Raw genomic sequence first — 26,657 nt, 5'->3', positions numbered from 1 at the left:
CATTCAGTGTATATAAAGTCAAGAACTCAAAAATGCCTGCAACCCACAATTCAAGTGTAACTTCTAATTGCTTACTTCTAACCAAAAGACATTTTCAAACAACAATAGTAAAACACAGAGCAAATGCTCACATTTCAAAAGCCGGAACCAGTGGTTAAACAATTAAATAATTATGATTAGTTATAGTGCTTTCAGCACTAAACTGTTAGAATTTAAACCAAACATACAGACAAGCAGAAAACTGCCCAGTCATGAGTCACAAAGCTCGGCAAGCCCTTATCACAGACAACCATGCCACAGTTCAGCAGTGCTCTGACAGGCCCAAGTGCACACACAAACACACAGTCAGAGAAAGACAAAAAGACACACACATAGACGAAACCTGAAGGCACTGCGTCAGGAGAGACACCAGCGAGGAGAAGCCTTTTTCTGCACTTCTTCTTTGCCACAGAGTCAGTATCTGTTTTACTGTGTGTGTGTGTGTGTTTATGTTCCTAGATTCAGTGCAGGACAGGCAGAAGTGACGTTGGCGTTGTTGCGCAAGCTGTTTGTCACCCTAAGGCCGGCCCACCGATGCCACCTGAGCTGGGTGCGGTGACGTCTCTCTGCCACAGAGGGCGACATTGAGCTGCTGTAGAAACATGGAGGGAGGAACTACGCACCCAACAGGCCTGAGCTCCTGCTGGGGATGGGGGATAGAGACACTCCCTCTCTCTCTTAGATCTGCTCCATCATCCCTCTAATTGCCTTTTTTCCCTCTTTTTCCCTCTCCATTCCCTGCCTCCTCTCTTTCCCTGCCTCCTCTCTCTTCCCTGCATCCTCATCCATTCCCTGCTTCTTCCCTGCCTCCTCTCTCTTCCCCCTCCTCCTGCCTGCTTCTTCCCCCTCCTCCTGCTGCTGCTTCTTCCCCTTCCTCCTCCTCCCTCCTCCCTGCCTCCTCCCTCCTCCCTGCCTCCTCTCTCTTCCCTGCCTCCTCTCTCTTCCCTGCCTCCTCTCTCTTCCCTGCCTCCTCTCTCTTCCTTGCATCCTCATCCATTCCCTGCTTCTTCCCTGCCTCCTCTCTCTTCCCTGCCTCCTCCCTCTTCCCTGCCTCCTCCCTCTTCCCTGCCTCCTCCCTCTTCCCTGCCTCCTCATCCATTCCCTGCTTCTTCCCTACCTCCTCTCTTCCCCTTCCTCCTCCCTCTTCCCTGCCTCCTCCCTGCCTCCTCCCTCTTCCCTTCCCTGCTTCTTCCCTGCCTCCTCTCTTCCCCTTCCTCCTCCCTCTTCCCTGCCTCCTCCCTGCCGCCTCCCTCTTCCCTGCCTCCTCCCTCTTCTCTCCAGCTCCTCTTTCACAGATTAATCCATTAGACAGCCGAGGCTTTTCCTTTGCAGCTTCGTGTTGGCATCATTAGCAAGCGAGCTGCTTCCCGAAGGCTTTTAAAGAGGCCTGTACGCTGTGGTGAAACAACGCAGCTGACTCAACTGAAGTCTGATGAATAATATATGTACCGAGATGCTGCACAGCCGCTCATTAGAATCTTAAATCATCACAGTCTTTTATGAAGACAGTGTTAGAAACTGAAGAAGATGTTTTGAGGCATGAGAAACACCTATTTTTTCAAATGTCTTTATCAATCATTCCGCTGCCTTTTATATTATCATTGTTTCTTCACTCTCACTGCCCCAGTAAACTAACAAGCCGGTTTAAACGGATTAATATGGGCGGAGAAGTGTTCTTTTGTTCTAGCATCTGAACTACTGCACTGTGGAAACAAAACTGTGTACATTCAGCAGCTGTAGGCAACTGCTTTATATTAGTTTACTATATTACATTGTGTTTGAATATTTTAGAGGGAATATGATGATTAGGGCCTTTTTTAGGAATCATTTGTTGTAGATCTGTAATTATTTACTTAATGGATTAATTATTTGGTCTTGGTATAAATTGTTGAAAAAAATGTTATACTATTGTAATTGATTACACAGCTATCATTTCAATGCTTTCAAATTAAATTAGTTATGTCCTTGTGTTTTCACTAGGGCTGTCAAGCGATTAAATGTTTTAATCTAATTAATTACATGCTTTGTGATTAATTAATCTAAATGAATCGCATATATCAATATTTGCTGTGAGAGGCATTTAAAAATATTCAAATGGATTTGCAAGATGAGTGAATAGAGAGTAGCATTATAAACTTTAAGGTCAATTGGTCTTTTATTTTAATACTATTTCACAAATATCTATATATAGATATATATAGATATATATATATATATATATATATCTATATATATATATATATATATAGATATATATTATATATATTATATATATATATATATATTATCTATATATCTATATATATATATTTATTATCTATATATATATATATATATATATATATATATATATCTATATCTATATATATATATATATCTATATCTATATATATATATATATATATCTATATATCTATATATCTATATTATCTATATCTATATTATCTATATCTATATTATCTATATCTATATTATCTATATCTATATATCTATATATCTATATATAGATATATATATATATATCGAACATTCTCTGCTGCAGGAATCTCACAGAGCGGAGCATCAACAGTTACATCCGGGACTTTAAAATTGAAAACTTTCCATTCACTGGACCAAGTTTTCTCATCCACGTCATCATGTTGACTTTAATTTAAATTTTTCTGTGATTAATTAATCAAAATTAACGCACTAAATTTGACAACCCTAGTTTTCACCAAACTAAATGAAAAAATGTAATTATTTTTTAAAATAAATAGTTTAAAGCCGAATAGTTGTGCTGTCATTTGTCGAATATTTGCTGACTCAAAATCATTTCAATAATACAAGCTCTGATTTAATGTAAAAACAAATGCTAGTTTTGGAATTTTAAATCCTACCCCAAGTATTAACTAATGGAATTACATTTCTGGCCACCTTTATTAATCGTACAGTAAATAAGTACATTATATCTAGTTTGTTTTGTTCAGAGGCAACCTTGGAATGCATAATGGTGTACGTTTAGTCCTTACTGTCTACATCATACTTATTTAATGCTCTTTTATTACAATACTGACTTTCATAATGTGAAAAATGGAAGAGAATAAAACAACCATTCCACAATCCAGACAGCAGGTCCGGTATAAATGAAGCAGGAAAGTGTTGTTTATACTTGTGGAGGCTGGTAATGGTGACCTGAGGACAGGACGGTTCATTTTGTATGAAGCTGGTGTGCTGCATTTTAAAGGCGAAATCATGACTAAATAGATATTTTTATTAATGTCACTGTTATTCACTTGTTCTTAAAATCTCGTTATAAAATAAATTGCTCCACCACATGAACGTCTTTGTGACTTCTGTGGTTAAGATCTGTCCAGAAAGTAACATTAAGAAGATCATTAAGATTTTTTTTAAAAGAGATTTTCATTGTTCATAGATCCTAAAAATGATTTTGGAAGTTCCCGTCTGTATACAAGTATAACAAGAGGACAGCTGGAGCCTCCAGGGACATTCCTCTCCTGGTGCACTCTTAAATGTCCCTGGTCTTATTCCAAAGGAATTCCAAGCATTCGCTGTGTGTATGTGTGTATGTGTGTGTGTGTGTGTGTGTGTGTGCGTGCGTGCGTGCGTGCGTGTGTGTGGGTGTGTGTGTGTGTGCGTGGGTGTGTGGTGAGTGTGTGTGTGTGTGTGTGTGTGTCTAACCAGACACACACAGCAGGCAGCTGAGACTGAGCTTCCAAAGGTGATTCTGTTCTCAACTAACATAAACTGATCACATTTGTGCCTCGATGCAAAAAGTGTTTAAAAAAAATAAAATAAATAATATTCATAGTAAACTATTTCACTGTTTAATTATATATGACGGACAGTTAGAGGGCCCTTCGAGGTCCTCCAGGCTTCATCAGCGTCTGGAACCTTGATGAAGGGTGAGAGCGAGACATATGGGCTGAAAACGTTCTGCCATCTAATTAAATTAGACTATAACAGATATTGTGTTCGCAGCATGACCTCGCTTCTTTGTGTGCTGTTGTTCAAACTGACAGTCTTCCTCAAATGCTGCCTCCGTGCGCACTTTCAATGTGTTCTGATATTTATCATGGCTTCATGAACTTGCCAGCACAAGTTTGCACACATCAAGAACTACAGTATTCCTCCTTGGGATACGTGTTCTTTATTTTCATGCTGGTGACATCTTTGATGCTAAATAATTTGTTATCTTTAAGCAATGCAGTTCCTAGAGATCACTTGCTAAAATAATTAATAAAAAAATGTAAAACACTGCATTGTGACATCTTTTTCCCCCCACTGATTTTGAATTTGACCTTGATCTTATTTGGCCGTTAAGCTCCCTAAATAAATGTGAGTTTGTTTGTGGCACAGTTCACGCTAGGGAAAATATTGATACACTTGAGTATATTATGCTTTGTGATATTGTATAAATTCTAAAAAAAACTATACATTTTTAAATAATTTCTTAAATTTGGGAACCAGTAAAATGATACAAATGAATGCTTGTCATGAAAGATTGTTTGCTAATCAAACAAAGAGAGTGCGTAAAACCATTTGATTAAACCATAAACACAATGAAGGTCAAAGCACCTGTCAATGACACAACAGAGAAGAGAGGTGACACCATCCCCCCCCCCCCCCTCTCTGGATGAGAATTAAAACACACATATACAAACATACCGCCACACACACGAACACAGCCGACCCACACGCAGCTCAGGATGCTGATGTACAGCTCAGCGGGGGGTTTCTCTGCACCTTTATCTCCTCTCTCCCGTGATTCTTATTCATAGCACGTTTGACCCACTTCAACCCTGTATGTATGTAATACTCTATGATCTGTTACTTGTAGAAAGTCAGTCTATGCAGTATGTTAGAATGATAATGTCGGCATGTGAGTTATTGCACACCTTTGAAAATTAATAACAGCATTTTTGATATACGTCGATTTTAAATTCCTGTGGCCAAACACACATTTTATGCCACATTTTTTATCTTTGCTACTTGCATTCAACAAACCCCAAAATCAACATCAATCATGTTTCAACAGCCATATGACGAAAGATTCACACTCATTGTTCCATAAACACTCATCAATGCAGCCACAAGGCGAGTTATATTTCCAATAAGGGAATTACAGTCAATTATTAATTAGCGATTGAAGCAGAAGTAGACAAAGCAAGTAAAAGGAGACTGCAGTGAATGCACTGATTGACATTACTGATGGTTTCCAACACATTGGCCAGCTTGTGTTTTACAACTGCAGTTTAAAGCTCTACTGATCAGGATTTACTTAAATCTTAACAAAGAGACAAACAGACAGCTTATATTGAGTTCCTCTGCCAATTAGTGGAGGGAAAAAAAAATAAATGGAGCTTTAAGCTTTGGTTGTATCTGTGGTGCATGAACTACTTTTCTTTATCCAGCCTGTACATCTTGTATACAGAGTGACTTCTTACAGGAATACTTTACCCACAAAATGATCATTTGTATATCAATTACTCACCACTCACTTTAATTTCTTGAAGAAAACTTTGTTTTTCTTGCACTTTTATCAGTCATATGCTCACTACTAACCAAACACATTTTCACCATAACATAACTTTTTAAAACACGGACTCGCACAGACGAGTAGCAAGCCTGCAAGCGTGAGACTATTGATGTGGAAGGTTTTAGCAAAAATACAAGTGTTTGAGCAAACGACTGGATAAATGAGACTTTGATTATACGGTGAGAGTTTGTAAATGTTTTGCTGTTGTTAAAAGCAGCCCCCATTTTCTTCAATTCATCAAGAATTTCCTCAATTTTTGGAGGCTTTCTTCACCGTGGAGGCATGAGAGAAAATCAAAGAATTCAAGGAAACATAGGTTGAGTAATTGATACACAAATGGTCATTTTGTGGGTGAACTATTCCTTTAACATCTGCCCAGGGAAAAAACCTCTTTGCTCATTCTGATGCATTTACAGCAATGTTTATTAATGTGCACTGTCCCTGTTAAATAAACCAATAAATAAATAAAACAAATCTAGTAAGAGGTGACATACCTTCGGCCTTAGCCCTGGTCTCCCTCGCCCCCTCCATGTGTCGCTCAATGCTGCCTTGACTGTAACATCTGGTGAAGGGTACTGGCGACAGGCCGTGACTGTCAACCTCCCCACGCTGCTCCAGGATCGGGGAGAAATCCACAGAGGAGTGGGTAGAGTAAGTTGAGGAGAAAGGGTCTGCAGCTCCCTTCAGCGGCGGCGAACCCCCCGAGCCTCCGTTTCTCCGTTTGCTTCTCGCGATCTCTGCGAAGGAGGTGACTCGTGGAGGAGGAGGCGGCGTCGGGGCGGCACCCTCGCTGAGACGGACGGGGCAGCTCAACATACGCTCCAGAGATCCGAGCTGAGGAGGTGGAGACTTGTCCAGGTTGCGGTCGTAGCTGCGAGAGCGGGGACGGCTTCCTGAGGAAGCTCCAATAACCGCCCGGCCAACCACAGGAGGGGAGATGTTGACGTACACCTGGCCTTCGATCGCAGCAGCTTCAGCCCCACCAGCCGCCTGCTGATTCTTCTTCTTCTCCTCCTCCTCATCCTCCTCCTCTTCTTCATCATCATCATCCTCATCATCTTCATCCTCTCGCTGAATGAGGAAAATAAGGAAAAAAGAGTTAATCAGATTAACGATCCAAAATCTTGGATGCAAAGTGAAACCCTCGATACATATCAGAATTTATAAGATACGCCTTATTTAGAAATAATAACTGATAAAAAACTTCGCACTTAAATGACAAATGTGCTAATGTCTATTTTTTATTAAAAAGAATAGATTGTTTTTCATTTAAATGTCTGGAAGAGCCCAGTAATAAAATTGTCAAATCGTATTTTAGTAGCTATTCGTGAGTTGATATAAATGGATTGTGTTAATGAGCATATCGTCTCATATCGATCGCAGGCCCCTGAATTAAATCCAAAGAAATCGTATCGTGGCGGACTTTGTAATATCGGCAAATGTTGTATCTGGATGAAACCCTATTATAGCTAAACTTTAGAAGTCAAATGATTTTTAGACTTTTTACGTTTTTTAAGATAGCGAATCCACAGCAAATGTCCCTCAAGCTAGATTTGCTTTGACACAGTGGCACTGTTACTGACTGGTGTTAATATCCTTCAGCTCGACAAAACTAAAATAATCCTCAGACATGATATCAGATGACCCCAGACAATGGCTGTGATCTAAACTGAGCCAGTGCCAGACTAATACCAGTGTCATGGCTATTTTAAGTTCAGAGTTATTGTCATTATCACGGGACCTTCAGTTTAGTTTAGTTGGTACTTTGCCATCGTGCAGTGAATGGTTCAGCCTACATCCAGGAAATGATCAAACCATACACCTCGGCCTGTCCACTACGCTGACACTGCAGAAGCTCCACACATCTTCTGTCACAGACTGCAACTCTTCAGGCTGCCCCTTGACCCATAACAATAAAAAAGTTTTTTTTTCTCTATTTCTAATTCTTCCTAAATGTTGCACTTCATATTTGATGAAGTTGGTGTACCTACATGTTTGAATGTTGCCTTCAGGACCCCTAGGCTCTGGAAAACCTTTTTATTTTTTCAATGCCTGATTTTTAACCTTTGTGTTGCTTTATTTATTTATTTATTTATTTATTTATTTATTTATTTCAGTTTTGCCTTTCTGAACGCTATTGTTTATTGTGTAGCATTATTTTCTTTTGTCCCGTTTCTTTCCTTTTACTTACTATAGTTCTTATTATTGTATATATTTTGTATGGTTACTTATCTTTTTTGTTGTTTTATTCTTGTGTATTTTGTGAAGCACTTTATAAACCTTGTTTGGATAAGTACTATACAAATAAATGACTATATTATTATTATTTTCATCATCATTATTATTATTATTATTATTATTATTAGAATAATTATTATTATTGACTGCATTTTTTGTAAGTTGCTTTGGCTATAAGTATTAGGTAAATAAAAGCTAGGTTATTTATTCCCTACCATTTAGTGTCTTTTTATGCCACCACGTGTTGTTTCAACATTATTCCCTTACTTGTGGATGTAATTTGACCAAATCACTTTTATCTCTGCTTGCGGTTTTGTTTTCTTACATTTTCCTTGCCTCAGGCTGTATTTCTTATCACATAACTAAGCAACAATATCTTGCCGGTGTAAATTAACTAAATGTAGTGCCTTGACTTGATTAATTATGCATACCGCCTGCTGCAAGCTGTGTTTAAGATAAAAAAAAAGAACTGAAAAGAAATCAAATGTTTTTTGGTATTTGTTGTATTATGTAATCATCTCAATTCTTCAGATGAGTAATCTTCAGTTCTTCCTGAGAAAACAACAAATCTGTTTATTTCCAAGGACTCTTGTGCTCCATTTTCTTTTATGTCCTGTATTAGAGAGAACTAGCTGCCACTATTTTACACACAGAAGCTTTCTGTGAGTTGCTGATCATTACCTTACAAGCAAACTGACAACCAGATTTTCAACACAACAGAAGTGGCTAAATAATACCAAGAACCAAGTTAAAATACGGCAGCAACTGAGAGGGAGAGGAAGTACTGATTATTTAAAAGTGAAAACGTGTTTTATCTCTATTACTATGTCAAGGCGATTTTTCCAACAAAATGGAAAGTGATGAAGCAAGGCTGTGTGCGGTCTGGGGTGGTCAATTATTTTATATTGTTGTAATTCGACTTTAAAGTGCCTACGAAATGATAAACATGAATTTCTACTGATGATAGTAAATGCTATTTGTGGTGTAAAATTATGTGTTATTTATGACACAATGATCGCAGTATTTAATAAATCATGATTTAGTATGTCGACCACCGAGGTTTACATTGCCGCTCCCGGAAACACCCGACGCCGTGTTCTGACGTCACAAGTAGAAAATAGTCCACCAGTATACAGACAGCACGACAGAAGCGGCGTACGTGGCGATGTCGGACTCTGGCTCGGATATTTTGACAGAATCGAGTGACAGTGAGTCGTCACTTGTTGCACCTTCAAGAAGAGGAGTTTATTGAAGTGGATTTAGATCATGTGGGCGAGTTTAACGTGGTGGAAACAGAGCAGCGCTAGACACAGTATTCAAGATGGAGACACAGACGGGAGCGAACATGCGGATGATGGTGACGGTGATCCTGGATTTGGCGGAGATCCTGTGCGGCAACAGAACATAGACAGGTATATACATTTGACTATAGTTCATAGAACTTCTCAATATATAGTAAATACATCATAATAAAACGTAACATTATCCTCGATCGTAAATAGATCGCAAGCTATCCTATATCGAGTCGATAGCTTGGTTTCCTTGAATTGTTATGAACCCGACTAGTTGTCCGCAAATTGCTCGATCGCTAAATATTAAATTATTTCTCTACTTGGACACATCGACGTCTGTAAAGCTTGTTAACTTGATTCTTTCTCGAAGTTTCTGCGGTTGAGGTTCCATCTTTGTGTCTGATGTCAAACGTCATATATTACGAGCTGTATATAAAGCATTAGCTATGAGCTAACAAACAGACCGGAGGACAGCGCTGGTTTATAAAGTATAGTCTGTATACTGACCGTCTCACGGCTGCCTATAGTAGCCGGAACACTTACCAGATGTTCATGGAAGTTACGATGTTGTAACTTTACGAGACTTACGTGAAACGGGTAACAAGTTGCTACTAGATAGATCCAACCTCCGTACAACCATAACAGGCTTATGAGCTGCTTACGTCGCGAAACACAGGCATATAAATAGTATGACATTAAGATGACGTTAATATTGGCCTTTTTTTCTGGATATTGCATATTGTGTACATGTCCTTATCATTCTTCTTTTGTACAATTAGGTGTACATGTGAAAACTGTACAATTACGGAAGCAATTGAAGAGCTGATGTCTGAGAAAAGAATGTCATGGAGGAACTCAATGAATATGAGGGACATGGTGCAAACATAACCTGCATAACAGATCACCCAGGATTCAAGTCAAAGTGTCTGGATGTTTGGGTGTTGCAGACAGCCTACCAAAGGAATTCGAAGAGGGACAGACAACAAGCAGGTGATCAGCCACGTAATGAGTAAGTTACTTGTGTGCACAAATGTGTAGAGCTCAGAAACTTTGATGTATTTATGGGAAGTCGAATGGTCACAGTCACAGAATACATAGACAAATAAGAAAATAAGGTTGAAGTGATTACCATTGACGATTTTGTTGGGGAATACTTGGTAAGAACCACAGACTGCCATCATGTGCCATTCAAAAGATCTGTGCTACATTTCCATCTGACAACTACACGTCGTTCAAGTATCAGCACTTTATTAGAGTCAATAACAAAACACAATGTCAGTTCAGTGATTGAATCTGCTTCTATACAACACAACAGCATCCCTCTTGTTTGGTTTTTGCACCGACTGCTGAGTGGAGCTGGGACTGGATCTGGTTCCTCATCAACATTGTCTTGGAACAAAGCGTAGAGTCTCGGTCAAGAGTTCAGTAACATACTCTGCAAAAAAGATGTTTTATAATCAAGCATTATAATATAATATATATATATATATATATATATATATATATATATATATATATATATATATATATATATATATATATATATATATATATATATATATATATATATATATATATATATATATATATATATATATATATATATATATATATATACACAGTATATCTCAAAAGTGAGTACACCCTTTAGATTTTTGCAAATATTCTGTTATATCCTTTCAGGGGATAACATTATCCTACTGAAACTTTGATATAACTTAAAGTAGTCAGTGTGCTGCTTGAATAACAGTATAGATTTATTGTCCTTTGAAAATTACTCAGTACACAGCTGTTAATGTCTAAACAGCTGGCAACAAAAGTGAGTACACCCCATAGTGAACATGTCCTAATTGTGCCCAATGATGTTGTTTTCCCGCCCTGGTGTCATGTGACTCGTTAGTGTTACAAGGATTCAGGTGTAAATGATAAGCAGGGCTGTTAAATTTGGTGTTTTGGGCACAATTCTCTCTGAATGCTGGACAACATGGCACCTCATGGCAAGGAACTCTCTGAGCGGCTGAAAAAAATGATTATTGCGCTTCACAAAGATGGCCTTGGCTATAAGAAGATTGCCAACACCATGAAAATGAGTTGCAGCACAGTGGCTAAGATCATACAGCGGTTTTCCAGGACAGGTTCCACTCGGAACAGGCCTCGCCAGGGTCGACCAAAGAAGTTGAGTCCACGTGCTCAGCGTCATATCCAGAGGTTGGTTTCCAAAAATAGACGTGCGAGTGCTTCCAGCATTGCTGCAGAGGTTGCAGAAGTGGGATGTCAGCCTGTCAGTGCCCAGACCATACGCCGCACACTGCATCAAATCGGTTTGTATGGCCGTCGCCCCAGACAGAAGCCCCTTCTGAAACCGATGCATAAGAAAGCCCGCAAACAGTTTGCTGAAGACAATGAATCCAAGAACATGAGTTACTGGAACCATGTCCTGTGGTCTGATGAGACCAAAATAAACCTGTTTGGGTCAGATGGTGTCCGGCGTGTGTGGCGGCACCCTGGTGAGGAGTACCAAGACAAATGTGTTTTGCCTACAGTCAAGCATGGTGGTGGCAGCATCATGGTCTGGGGCTGCATGAGTGCTGCCGGCACTGGGGAGCTGCATTTCATTGAGGGACACATGAATTCCAATATATACTGTGACATCCTGCAGCAGAGCATGATCCCCTCTCTTCGGAAACTGGGCCGTAGGGCAGTTTTCCAACATGATAATGACCCTAAACACACCTCCAAGATGACAACGGCCTTGCTGAAGAAGCTGAAGGTTAAGGTGATGGACTGGCCAAGTATGTCTCCAGACCTAAACCCAATTGAGCACATGTGGGGCATCCTCAAGAGGAAGGTGGAGGAGTGCAAGGTGTCCAACATCCGTGCGCTCCGTGATGTCGTCGTGGAGGAGTGGAAGAAGATTCCAGAAGCAACCTGTGCAGCTCTGGTGAATTCCATGCCCAGGAGGGTTAAAGCAGTGCTAGATAACAATGGTGGTCACACAAAATATTGACACTTTGGGCACAATTTAGACATGTTCACTATGGGGTGTACTCACTTTTGTTGCCAGCTGTTTAGACATTAACAGCTGTGTACTGAGTAATTTTCAAAGGACAATAAATCTATACTGTTATTCAAGCAGCACACTGACTACTTTAAGTTATATCAAAGTTTCAGTATATATATATATATATATATATATATATATATATATATATATATATATATATATAATATATATATATATATATATATATATATATATATATATTGATGCTGACCTTTGGAACAACCAACATGGATTGGAACTTGCAGTCCAGCTGACCTGACACGTGGTCGCGCCTGCATGGACTTGTGGTGTGTCCTTGGAGGGGGATCCGTCTGCACAGCAATTTCTTTCTCACGTGTCTGAAATGTACAAAACACAACTACTAATAAATCTTTCAAACCAGCTTGAAATTGTATTGCACGTTTATACATGTCTGCGTAAAGAAAATATCTAATAACATTCATAATAAAAGATGTGGTTTGATTGAGAGAGCAATGATATGAAATTAAACAAATATATGAATTATGTACATGCATGTGGTGATTGTATTTTTAACACGTCATGTGCAGGTCTACTGGTACTACAACTGTAATGTACAGATGACGTACAGTCTGTATTCTTACTGGTGTACACACAGCTTCCTCCCCAGTGTGGATGTCCAATAGATTGTCGCTGATCACACAGGTGTCCTCAGTTCTGTCAGTGGCTTCATTCACCAATGTTTCAATACCTATGTAATAATAGGGTGATAGTTAAAAGTTAAATAGACTCACACTTTTACTCAAACTACAGAATGAAATGGGGAAGCTTGTTATAAACATTGAATCTATACTTAATTAAGCTAATGAAGTGTAATTAGCTAAAGTAATTAATACTACAAACAATAACACACACATATCGGCTAGGGCCTGGTGTAAACTCGTTACATACAGTAGGCCTAGACCGATTATGGCTTTATGCTTGTAACAATAAATACAGTAAATAAGTAGCACGGCTCACCTTTGCTCTCTCCCTTCTGGCGAATGCATTTCGTCGTCTCTTTGGTGGAGGACTCTGCACCGGCGGACGTGTTTGAGTCGGCGTGCTGGCTTGTGCTGGCTGGGGTCTCGGCAGTATTGTAGGCACAGCATCTGCGTTCAGTTTTAAATTCTTTTTGAATCTCATTTCCTTGGCGAGCATAGTTTGTTCGAAACACGATCTCTCAAAGTGCTGCCCACAAATCATCGGTTTCATCAACGCACTTGTCTTGTCCATAAACGCAACATTTTATCCTCTTTTGGCCACAGAAAGCTAGATTTGGAGACGGCCCCACATCCCCATACAACACATCGCTTCACAATTATCCTTGACGATCGATTGTTGTCCATTCTTTCTTGTAATAATTGACAGCAGTCTTTGCTGGACGCATCAACGCAGACGAACACAGGCGGCGGCTATATTCTACTTGTGACGTCATCGCCCGGACATTGCCGAAGTGGATGCTCTCTGCGCAGCGATCGATTGTTGTTAGCGGAAGTCATTTTCATGCTGTTATGATCGTGATTTATTACGAATACATCAATATTAAAAATATATATATGGCACATTTCACAACAGATATGCAACCTCTATCATATACCAAGCCCAATAACACTGACGAAATATCATTTCGTAGGCTCTTTAAGTAGAATTACATCATGATGATATGAAAACACCATGTTAACATTTAATACATTTCCAAGCATATTGTAATTAAAGTGTTGAATGAAAGGTGTGATGAATTTGTTGTGATCAAAGGTGAACATCAATTTGAATATTTGTTGTGCAATCTTACTCAAATATTATGCACCCAATATGACATGTATCATTTCATGATATATTATCATGTCATCATGATAATGTTTTACAACACCGATATGATGTGACAACAAGTCTTCAAAAGTAAATAAATGTTGTCTCAACACAGGCAGCCAAAAAATAATGATTACATAAAATACAACATTTTAATTCAATTAAATGAACTAAGTGTGGACATGTGCATTTAGTATAAATTAGTTGGATTACAAATAGTTAGAGGTCATTTTCAGGTTCATACTTGTATTTTGGGTTTCTACTAAAACATGTTTACATGCGTTAATGTTAAAAAAACATTGATACATGATATGTCCCTTTTAAAACCAATGAGGTAGGATTCTCCACTCACCCGAGATGACTCCACATCTTCGTCTTCTTCTTCCACACCCTCCTCATCAGCTCTCTGCCTGAACAGGAAGTACTCGTGGGGCTGGGTCGGGGTGGGGCTGCCTTTGCTGTGCTCATCGGAGCAGCTGTTAACCGATGAGCCTGCGGGGCTCGGGGACGACTGGGATGAAAGGTCACAGGTGACCAGCTTGTAGTAGTTCTGGGTGGCGACGACCAGACGTGCCTGACTCTGCAGACAGGACATGAGGTCTCCGGACGACCCAGAATGTGGAGGGTGGTAGGAGTTGCAGTTGGCGTCGAGGTCAAGAGCCCCCTGGTGCTCCACAGCGCAGGAGCAGGTGGAGGAGGTGGACAGGTGTGGTTCACGGATCAGAGGGAAGGTGCTGTCAAGGCAGGAGGGTTGTTGCAGTGACAGGGGAGGTTCAGTTGGGGACGTGTGAAGGTCCAAATAGAAAGCCCCTCCAGTTAAGTCTCGCTTGTTTCCTGCTGGATCAGAAACGGATGAGGTGCAGGAGTGGTCAGAGGCGCTGTTGAGGTTGGTGTGCCCAGAGACCGGTGGCTTCTCCGGAATGCTGTTGTTCATCTTATTGTAAATGGCACTGAAGTTCACGAGCACGCCATCCGAGCTGTTGCAAGAGGAGTCGCTGCCGTAGCCTTGCTGGCACTCTGAGAAAGGCTCCGAGAAGGCTTCAGGGAAGTGGGGAGGGTAGTTCTGGGTGAGCACACAGCAGGAGCAGTGCTGTGTGGAGGAACTGGAGGAGCTTCGTCCACATCTCATAGGATGATCTTCATCCTCTCCATCGTCATCGCCCCAGTCTTGCTCTCCACAATCCATGGACATGTTGGAACCGCTGCTGCCGAGGCGCAGCTGGCTGTCGAGTCCTAGAATGTCCAGGTCCTCCAGGTGGGTGGAGAGATTCGAGGCTACTGCTCTCAGGGACTCCCGATTGCTTCCACCCACTGACCTGTGCAAAAGAAAGGGCTCAGAAGCAAAGCCAAGGTTGTGTAAGTGGAAAGGAGCCATCCCGTCAACGAGGGCATTGTTAGTGTCACTGTGGAGGTGAAAAGAGGAGTCTTCAAGGTAACCACTGAGGTTGTCACCATCCTCCTCCTCCTCTTCATCCTCGTCTTCGGTATTCAGCAGGAATGGATTATGACGCAACGGATTCCTGTTCCTCGGTTTGGCTCTGGGTAATGTGTGAGCTGTAATCAGCTGGTCCTCTGAATTGCTCGAGGTAAACGATGAATCATCACTTGCTGTGCTGCCTCCTCTCCCGGCTACCTTCCTCTCTCTCCCCCCGTTGTGGGTGGCCCAGGAGCCGCTGGAGGTCTGGATCAAGCTGCTGTAAATGAGTGCCTCTCTCTGAAGGACATCTCTCTCTGGAAGGGAAGTGGTGCGACTCAAGCCAAGGTTCTCCGGTGGGATAAACGGGTTGCTCCTCTTCAGCGAGACCCCGCAGCTACCCTGCCGCATGCCTGACACCTGGCAGTGCACCAGGGGGATGTGGCGCACGATCAGGGTCTCACCTGACAGCTTAGGAGGGCTGTCCATGGTGCAGGAGGAGGGAGCGCAGGATGGGAGCAGAGGGAGGCCCTGTGTGGATGAAGAGGAAGGTAGATGTGTGCTTTTGTTGAGGGTTGTGTTCACTCTCTGTTTTCTGGGCCCAGCTCTGCAGGGCTGCCAGGGATTTGAAAGGAGAGGTCGAGGAAATCAACACCGTGGTCAGAGTGGTACATCTGGAAAATACCAAGAGACAGAGAGAGGAAAAGATGTTATAGGAGCAGGAAAATACAGGCACCAAGGCACACATGCAGGCTCGAGGCTACATCGTCGTATAAACCATGTTGAGAGTCCAGAAAATGGAGCGAGAGTGATCAATAAGACGACATTACCTCATTTCATTGTCATTATACAGTGTTTCTGCTTTGGTTCATTCTCAGACATGGTTCTTATTTATTGTTTTTATTTGATATTTCTACATAACCTCAATTGAGAGAATAAAACTTTTATTGCTTTAGTATTATATTTCTCATTGTGTTTTTAATGAAAAATGAGTCACTCCTTGACATGTCATTGTGCTTTTTTGTGTATGTCTTTTGACATGAGATATTAAAGTCAAGTTCACCAAAAATAACCTTATCTAAAATAGTTGCAGTAACAGTACACAACATTATCCTTCCAGTCTCATGTGGGCGCTGACAGGGTGAGTCAGCACCATGCGAAATGGAAACAGAGACACACAGTAGGAAATTGACCTATCTCACACACACACACACACACACACACACACACACACACACACACACACTTCATCATCTGTCACCTTAAATGAAATTATTAGACTTTAAATCTCTCTCCTTTAAGTTTCGGTTTGTAAGGCTAATAACGTATTTAGCGTTGGTTTATTTTCAACAGCAGATTTAAAACTTTAAGCACCTTGTGATATGATGCATGGACACATGATAGTAACCTTAGTTGTAGAAGATTCTATACTGGCTGCTGATGTATCGAGCCGTTTCAATTACAGGGCAACAAGGTCTGTACTGATGAAACTTTATTCTGCAACGTTAAAGGTGTAGGCCTAGTACTTTGCCGCTTCCATGTCATGCCAGATATTATTTCCGCATTTCTTTCAAGATCTTTGTTGCATGATGTCATTTATTTTGTCAACAGTTTGCTTATTTGGCTAGCGGAAGAAGATAAACATGTTGGAAGGGATTTTTTCATCAGCCTTTCCTTTGCTCCCTTATCTAAAATTACATGGAACTCTTAAAGCTTTGTTTTACAGTAGACAATGTTGGACGTCACGATGTTACATGCATTATCAAGTGCAGTTTAACAGCTGTAATGCACTGTGAATCTGCTTTACCATTTGTTTAGGAATAATATCATTTGTCAATGCCAATGTTTCTAGATTGATGGATATTTATGTTGCAATGGTTACTGGGGAGCCTCAGTGTCTGTTGGCCAACCTGCCACGACCAGGTTCATCAAATCTGGCTTGTGTAAATTAATTCATCCTTAAAGTATCCAGTAAAGTATTTTAAATTACAATATGAGCTGGATTAAGATTGAAAGTTTTCTCTAAATCATCTGCTCACTGGATCACGACCTGGTCCAGACGAGTAAGATTTAGATTAATCCCTGTATTATATCTGCTTCGTAAAACATAATCCCAGATACAGTAGGTCCATTGAAAGCAAATTTGAAAATGAAATATAGATCACTTTGAAAGTGTTGTTGTGGAATGTGGAAGAGTTACAGATTAAAGAAAATTAGATTTAGAAACTCTAAAACGAGCAGGAGCCAAACCAAAAAAGTGAAGTGACAGTACATTATAGATGTACAGATACAGATTCACATGGATTTGACATTTACGAGCTCAAATCAAGCAGGTGAGTGAGCACTGCGTCATCATTTGTATTGCTAAATTAAGAGATAAGGAAGGCCAGCTGAGGCCACAGACTGCAGGTCTAAATGTTAGCATGGTGGGACAGGTTTACTCGAAGCAGGGTAATAACTGAGATGCCACTCTTGACAAATGACCTTTTCAAATGCAGGACTGGAATGGTATTTGCTGTCAGGGAAGCTTCAGCTTCACCTACACAGAAGGGGAGCGAGAACTTTTTATCTCACAGCTCCCAACTGGTTGCCCATGACCTCCAGCTGCAGGCGTGAATGTACTTATTGTAGATTTGTAGAATTGTAGAATGTAGATATTGACTCTTTGTTTTTTTGTATTTTGACATGACGAAGTGTAGAGGCAAGGAAACCATTATTTGTTACACCTTATTTGTCACAACATGAAATACGGACGCATAAAATGGGCAAACATAGCTTTCCTTCTCTGACACATTGACCACCGTGGTAATTAAAGTAGTGCTGAAACGATCCGTCAAGTCATTGATCAGCTGATTGACAGAAAAATTGTAAGAATAATTTTGATAGTTGACTGATCGTCGAAATCATTTACAAGCGAAAATGCTAAACATTAGCTGGTTCCAGCCACAAATGTGAGGATGTCCTGCTTTTATCTGTTGAACATCATCATAAATTAAATACATCTTTGGGTTTTGGACCATCTGACAAAAAAAAGCAATATGAAGACACCATCTCTGGACATTTGTGAGCATTTTTTAAATATTGGACGAAATGATACATTGAAAAAATAAATGACAGATACATCAATAATGGAAATAATCATTAGAAGCAGCCTTAAATTAAAGCTTAAACTGCATTAATACAGCACTACATCCAATCTTCTCCTACAGTATGTCTTCACTTATCACATTGTCATCATTCTTGAAATGCTGTAACTGTGATTTACCCATCTACAGCATTTTGTAACTGTGTTTTGAAAGGTGCTGTACAAATAAAGTTTAACATTATCATTAATTACTTCATGAGGTTATGGCCAGAAAAACCCTGATATTCTAATATTACTGCTTTAGTATCCTGCCGTAATGCAGGAAATCAGAGATCTGCTTGTTACATAACATCAAAGCACTCGACTGCAATTAACAGTTAAAGCCAGTAGTATTAATATCTTTGGACTTTCCCTTTAATCGTGCAAACCAAGATAACTTTTAATGTATCTGAAGTCGAATGGTTCCTGTCAATGGAAAGTGACATTAATAGGATTAGCTTAATGGTTCCAATGAAGAGTGCAGGCGACGTTAACACCAGGCGAGGGAGACTAAAATTGGTTTAAAGGATTAGCTGCCGGGTCAGACAGGCTCGGTTGTGTAATGGGAGTCCAGGCAAGACAGTTGGTGTTGGGAGGACATTAACCTAGTATACTAGCAAAACTGTCTGAGGTCTTCCTGTGTTTTGTATCAACTGTTCTTGTGGTTATCCTTGTAGAGATAATGTAATGTTAGTAAATGACTCGTTTTAGGGTTTTAAGTCAAAAGGATTTTGAAGTGAATGCGTGTTTGTGTGTGTTTTCCACAAAGGATCAAACTGTTATCGCTTATATTTTCTGGCACAGAGCTTTGTAAGCAAGACTGCTCCTGACAAAACGTAGAGAAAAACAAAAAGTCCGACCACATGAGCCGACACACATGCAGAGAAAGATGCTGCATCCATTCCCTGTCAGTACAAAGCCACAGTCCCATGTAATTGTCCATGGTTTTGTGAAGAGACAGCTGAAACCAGTTTGGCAGCAAGTCACTGATGGAGAAAATATGGATTTCATCCCAAAATAATTATCTGGATAATAAAAGTAATTTTAATGAATTGAGTGCCAATTGGGACTTCTGCAAATGTCTGAACTGGGCTACAATTGTCCAAAGACAAAATAAATAAATAAATAAATAAATAAATAAATAAATAAATAAATAAATATATATATATATATATATATATATATATATATATATATATATATATATATATATATATATATATATTATATATCTCTCTCTCTCTCTCTCTCTCTCTCTCTCTCCCCCCTTTGGCATGCAAACCTGATAAGCTTTAACATCTCTTTAACATCTTTAATAACAGTGAGGTTCACTCTGTCATATGTTAATATTCTCTTTTGCAGCTGTAGTGATGAAGTTGTAAGATGACCTCAGAAATGTGTCACTGTCCTACAGGAAACATTAAACATGATGTAATACATTTAGCGCGGCTGCTGTATAGCATGGTGTGATGCTGTCCCTTAGAAAATGCATATGGGCTACCAGACTATTTAAGTATTCAAGTACACACACAGAAACTTGTGAATGGGACCATTGAATACACTGAGCCATTGTGCGCCCTTGTTTTAAACACCACAGCCAGAGAAACCATCCGTCTTCGACACAGCTCAATAAAGGGACCTTTTCATGCTAAACATGCACATGAACTAGCAGGAATTCATCAAAAACATTTGAACAGAAAACAAACACAAAAATATGACGTGCACTGCTTTGTTCAGTAGTGAAAAGTTAAAAGATTATATTGTTCAGCTCCGCCTGTCATCCCAGTCAGCAAAGAGCATTTCACAGGCTCTTAAAGCTGCACTGTAATATTTGTACATTAACAATGGATTAAATAACTACAGGGCTCAACATTTACTTTTAAAAGTGGTTGCCAGCCTCAGCTTTTGGTGGCCGAAATGGAAAATATGGCTGCTATTTTTAGTTACCTTATATTTTGAGTAATTAAGATACTATGCAGTTATATGTCATCTTAATGAGGAATGTGACATGAAAGAAGATGAGCTTTATTACATAACCAAACATAATTATTTGTAGATTGTGTTTTATCTGATACTTTACAGAATGTCAATCTTAAGTGTTAAAGTGTCAACCCTCAATTCCTACCATTTCTTTTTATAATCTCATGTATTATAGCTCTTGGCAGAGGAAGTTCTTTAAGTGTGTGTATGTATGTCTGTGAAGTCAAATTGAAGATAAATTTCCATGTGAGTGGACAATAAAGATGTCTCTCCTATTTAATTATATTCTATTCTTCGTGTGCAATCACGTGACAAAACTGTGTGATGTATGCGTGCGACGCCATGTTGGATGATATACAAATCAACAATGGCGTCTAAAGCGAACAACAACAGCAATACAACTCCGAAGTATTCTGACTCTCTGGAGTCCTCTGCAAAGACAAGATTCAGAGGAAAAAGTCCAAATGTGCGGCCGTGACCCGTACACGCTAAAGGGTCTGATTATATTGAGGATTTGGAGTCATTACCGCCGATTGAATATCTTGATATTGTGAACTACCTTGTGCTACAAAGTTGTGGGCAACCAACGCACAAATGAAAGCATACAAGAGCTTAGATGCTTATACTTTCTTTGTTTCTGGCTGGGTTGGTAGTCTTCTTACCAAACCAGTGAAAGATAACAGGGTGCTCATCCATGCCCGTGTAAATCACTCTCAAAGAGCTCGAGATACACCGCTCAAGCCGTGGTTTGTGAGTGAGAAGAGCGGCGATGTTATCCTCACTAACGTAAACGTAACCATAGCTTTAGCATGAGATCTTACCAGATATAAAGTGGACGCCACACACACGGGTGAATTGTGCTTTTTCTTCTGTTAAGTCCTCACGAGTTATGTTGCTAAACCAGCTGACGGCGTTCAGTAGACAGCAATTCATCCCTCTTTTGTGGATCGTTGTTTGTGATGATTATAGGAAATCTAAAGAACCGTTTCTCTGGGTCACGAGTAGCGTTATGACCACAATTATACACGGCGCACACGATTGGCATTTTCTTTCAATCTTAGACGTTTAAATACAAAGAAAATTATGAAGCGTTGCAGCAACACACACGTGAACGGGCGCAGTGTTGGTTGTATATACATCCAACATGGCTGAATTCCTGGTTGGGAAATAAGCGTGACGTCACATGCACACGATCTATACATAATACGAAGAGTGACTAACAGCGATATTTAAATATCACTAATGCAACAAAACCTAAACATTTATTTAATTTGAGGTAAATATGTTGCTGTTTGCTGTGCCTATTTCTTAAATGTTAAAAAAGTGATTGCCACTGATGCAAACCCAAGACCAACAATTGGTTGCAAATTTCTCAAAATGGTTGTCTATGGCAACATGGCAGCTGTTACCAGCGAGCGGCGGACTGTATGTAATGTGGAAGCAGCGGCTTGCTCGTTGTGACCACAAATACCACAGATATAATCTAACACACCATTGCAGACCTTAGCTCTACACGTTTTAGTTTTTTACTTTACGGTTTTAATTCACCATCACCACTATCACTGCCGTTGTTAGCAGTCGGAAATGCAGAGTAATAAACCCACTGCCAAGTAGCAAATGGCAGAAATATAAAGAGGTAAAAGAAGTGTGAATATCTGATTTGCATTCATCAGGTGGCCTAAAACACAACTCCAAATGTTTGCTGAATGTATAAACAGGAACGGTTATAACACAACTTCTTCAACTTTGTGTTTATAGCTTGTTGCACTGCCCCAGAGGGGGCAAAAAGCAAGGATTTATGAGCATTTGAAATAGGATAAACTACAAGAAATTCAACATGGAATGTTTTACAATCAGACCAAACCACTTCTCAGCAAAGTGTTAGAAAACATAATCTTTGAGGCCTTTAAGCTTCAAGAAACAACCAGCTACTTTTACAGACCACTAACTATTATTTAAAGGTCATATTCTCCACCTCGTACGAGTGGGGAAAGAGTTAAACTAACTGGTTATTTATTTGAGGTTTACCAGCCTTTTGGGCTTATAGTTGTAAGATGTCTTTTCTGCTCTAATTGCAAAGTGTAAAAACATAAACACTGGGTCCGTCTGCTGCTCTCCATTCAAACAGAAAAGAATCTGAGAAGAAGCAAAAGAGAAAAATGCCGACAGGGTTTTCTCTCCATGTCAATACTCTTTTAACTACGGATTCATTGAGGGTTCTTCTAATTAGCTTTGATTTTTCTCCACAAACACATTCTTAATGGGTTCTTTGGAAAACCAACATTATTGTTCTCATTTTGGAGGGTTGAGTGGGAAATTGACCAATTTCTCACACACACACACACACACACACACACACACACACACACACACACACACACACACACACACACACACACACACACACACACACACACACACACACACACACACACACACACACACACACACACACACACACACACACACACACACACACACACACACACACACACACACACACACACACACACACACACACACACACACACTCGAATAAATCTGAGCCTGGGAGGAGAGCATCCAAGGGGAGGCACACCCTAGCCGGGCAGAGACAGACGATGCAGCCAAGGAGACAATTACGATGATGATGTGGTCCACACTCAGTGGGACTCACGTATATTGAATGCAATCTACCACATACAACTTTAGAAGCCACAAAAGCCGACATATTCCAAAATACAAAAGTCAAACTTCAAGCAAAAACATTTCAAGCTACAAATGTTTAAAATTATATTATACCAATAATTTTAACATTAATATCCTTCTATTTGACATGTCTGTTGGATGTTGTTTTGTTTGTTCACTTATCCTAATTCAATGAGTTATCAAGTTAAACATGCTTAACTCTGTGTGTCAGTGTAACTCAGGGGAAAGGGAGAAGTGAGTCAGTGGTACATAAAATATCTTATTCTATCATTCCTTTGATTTTTTCAAACCATGTGATAGGTCCACATGATAACCCTGAAATAAACAAGTAAAATGACAAATGAACCAAAATAATCCTTGCATCCTCATTTTCTGTCTCATGAAAGCAAAAACAACCAAGCTGCAAACATTTCCGCTGCTATGGAAGCAGAACAGAATTTTAACAAGCAAAATGTCAGTTTTCTTGCTAGTTAGGATCTGTTTTACACTGAAATATATAGATGTGTATGGTGTTAAAACAGTTACTCTAACCTAAACACATCTTCAACAAAACTCTCTATATGTCTAGTTTCAAAAACAAAACTGAGCAATCAATTTTCTCTTTTTTGTTGCAATTCTTAGTTTATTTCTTATCAATCTAAAGCTATAAGTATTGGTACGTTAAGCTTATACAATAAAATATGTTTAACTAATGAAGTCATTTAATTTATCCTCTGTTCAGATATTCTCGGTTTCTCTCTCGTCTCCAGCACCAGTGGTACCGTCTGTAGCTCTCCGGTTGTTGAGTTACTGGCTTAGTGTGTGTGTGTGTGTGTGTGTGTGTGTGTGTGTGTGTGTGTGTGTGTGTGTGTGTGTGTGTGTGTGTTGTTGCTAACCGAATGAAAAGAGCTTTTGTTTGTTGCACACATTCAGCATCTCACAGCAGTGTCAAATGAAGCCTGACAAAAAGAGTGGCATAGCTGAAAAGTAGGAATGCAGGAACTGAATAACCTTGAAGGTTTCTCAGGACCTTGGACTCGTCTCACATCACTGCCTGCCTACATCTCAACAAATCACAATGTGTTAAGCAGTTATTCTTTATCTAGCAAGGAAGACACCGTGTGTCAAAAGATCTAGACAGATAATTAAACCAGACGAAACCAATCAATTGGCTAAACTTCAAGCAAGCCTTAAGGGTTAGGGTTAAAAACTTGGATGTCTAGCAACATTTTGATGTTAAACACAGACAAAACTGAAGTTATTATACTTGGCCCTAAACGCCTCCGAAACGCATTTTCTAATGACATAGAAGCTCTGGATGGCATTAACTTGGCCTCCAGCACCACTGTAAGGAATCTTGGCGTCATCTTTGATCAGGATCTGTCTTTTAACTCCCACATAAAACAAATCTCAAGGACTGCCTTCTTTCATCTACGCAACATTGCAAAAATAAGACACATCCTGTCTCAAAATGATGCAGAAAACTAGTCCATGCATTTGTTTCTTCAAGGCTGGATTACTGCAACTCATTGTTATCAGGTTGTCCCAAAAAGTCGCTTAAGACTCTTCAGTTGATCCAAAATGCAGCGGCACGTGTATTGACAAGAACAAGGAAACGGGATCATATTACTCCTGTATTAGCTGCTCTGCACTGGCTCCTGGTAAAATACAGAATAGAATTCAAAATCCTTCTCCTGACTTACAAAGTAATTAATGGTCAGGCTCCAGCATATCTTAAAGATCTCATAGTACCTTATAAACCAACTAGAGCATTGCGCTCCCAGACTGCAGGGTTACTTGTGGTTCCTAGAGTCTCTAAGAGTACAATGGGAGCCAGAGCCTTCAGCTATCAAGCTCCTCTCCAGTGGAACCAGCTTCCAGTTTGTGTTCGGGAGGCAGACACCCTCTCCACATTTCTCCCTCCTCTCCCTCTCTATCTGTATGCATTTATGTAAATGTATGTTACTAACACAGCATCAGGGGTACCATCCCCGGAGTTTCTGTGTCTGTCATGTGGCAGGTTGCCACTGATAAAGTTTACGTCAGGATCATGAATCGTGGCTACGCCTGCTAACCTGGTCCTGCTGGACACCGGGAAGCCTTTTTGACGTTTTCCTGGATTCATCCATAATTTCTCTTTTTCAACACATCATTTCTGTCAAATGTTGTATTTGTACTATGTTGTTTATCCTGTACACACGACATCTATTGCACGTCTGTCCGTCCTGGGAGAGGGATCCCTCCTCAGTTGCTCTCCCTGAGGTTTCTTCCATTTTTCCCCCTTTAATTATGGGGTTTCTTTTAGGAAGTTTCTCCTTGTGCAACGCGAGGGTCTAAGGACAGAGGGTGTCGTATTCTGTACAGTCTGTAAAGCACACTGAGACAAATGTACAATTTGTGATATTGGGCTATATAAATACATTTGATTTGATAAGTAGAGGAAGAAAATAGGAAACAACCAGGAAATGACCTATTGTCCCGGTACACTGAGCCACGTATGTCAAACCAGACCAATGCTCATTTATCAGCAATCGTTTAATGAAAAACACACGTTGAAGGGTTAAGAATGCAACTTTGCTACAGCAAGTCCTCCTGACTGTGCTCATTAGAGATGCGTGCCACAGGTCAGTCACACCCACCAGCACAGAGAGCCAATCTGCACTGCTGAACATGCAAAAAAATGCGTTAATCAACCACCCGAACCTGACCTGCCTGCAAACTTTATGCATTATAGTGGCACAATTGTCAGGACTGAGAGCCGTGGCGCTCGCTGTGTGCATGTGTGTGTTTGAGAGAGAGAAACTGTAACAGAACTGTAAAGCAACACAGCATTGTTTTTTTGTGATGCTAATAGATAGATAGCCAAGCTTAGGGTTTATGGCACAGTAGCAGCCCCGTAAGGCTGTAAAAAGAAATGGTTGATGGATGAAAAATGAATAAACAACTTTGTTATGTTTGGACTGAAAATGCCACTGGAGGAAAAGGCCATGATGACTCAGCTTGTCAGGCCGAGCAGCTGACTTTTAGAGGTATTCTGTCACAAACTAGGTCTTCATTTTTGACCAGCTGGAAGCAGAAGAGGAAAGTCATGGGATCATCAGAGTCATTATGATGAATTGCCTGGGGACCATAAATGGCCGTACCAAATTTAATGACAATCCATCACATCGGTCGGGAGATATTTCACGGTTGTTCACAGGTGGCACTGAATACATATGCTGATGTGAACTGATGTCCAGGTCCTCGTTAAAACAACAAAATATGAAACTTATTGATTCCATTAGGAAAACGCTTCCACCCCTTTGCCTCCTTCACAGGTCAAAGGTCTGGGCCAAGGGATTTAGTTTATTTAAAAAAAACATGGTTTCTTTTAAAGTGCAATATCATCAGTAAATGACCAAACTGGAGTAGAGTCATTAGTGGAATTACACCATCGATCGCCGTCCTCGACTGACCTCATTGGTGCATTTCACATCATGAGATTCCGGGTTGGC

General features: G+C 40.1%; 1 protein-coding gene across 1 annotated transcript in view; it reads right to left on the bottom strand.

Moving 5' to 3' along the window:
- rusc2 (RUN and SH3 domain containing 2) overlaps positions 1-26,657 on the bottom strand; it is a 48,797-nt gene that overhangs the window by 14,390 nt on the left and 7,750 nt on the right. Inside the window, 2 exon segments of the mRNA XM_029439044.1 lie at positions 6,070-6,646; positions 14,331-16,066. Of these exon segments, the coding sequence (XP_029294904.1) occupies positions 6,070-6,646; positions 14,331-15,881 (2,128 nt within the window). The 5' untranslated portion in view covers positions 15,882-16,066.

Source organism: Cottoperca gobio, chromosome 9, assembly GCF_900634415.1.
Source record: "Cottoperca gobio chromosome 9, fCotGob3.1, whole genome shotgun sequence".
Lineage (NCBI taxonomy): Eukaryota > Metazoa > Chordata > Actinopteri > Perciformes > Bovichtidae > Cottoperca > Cottoperca gobio.
Note: the sequence above shows the minus strand (reverse complement) of the source record. Positions and strands in the feature narration are given on the sequence as shown.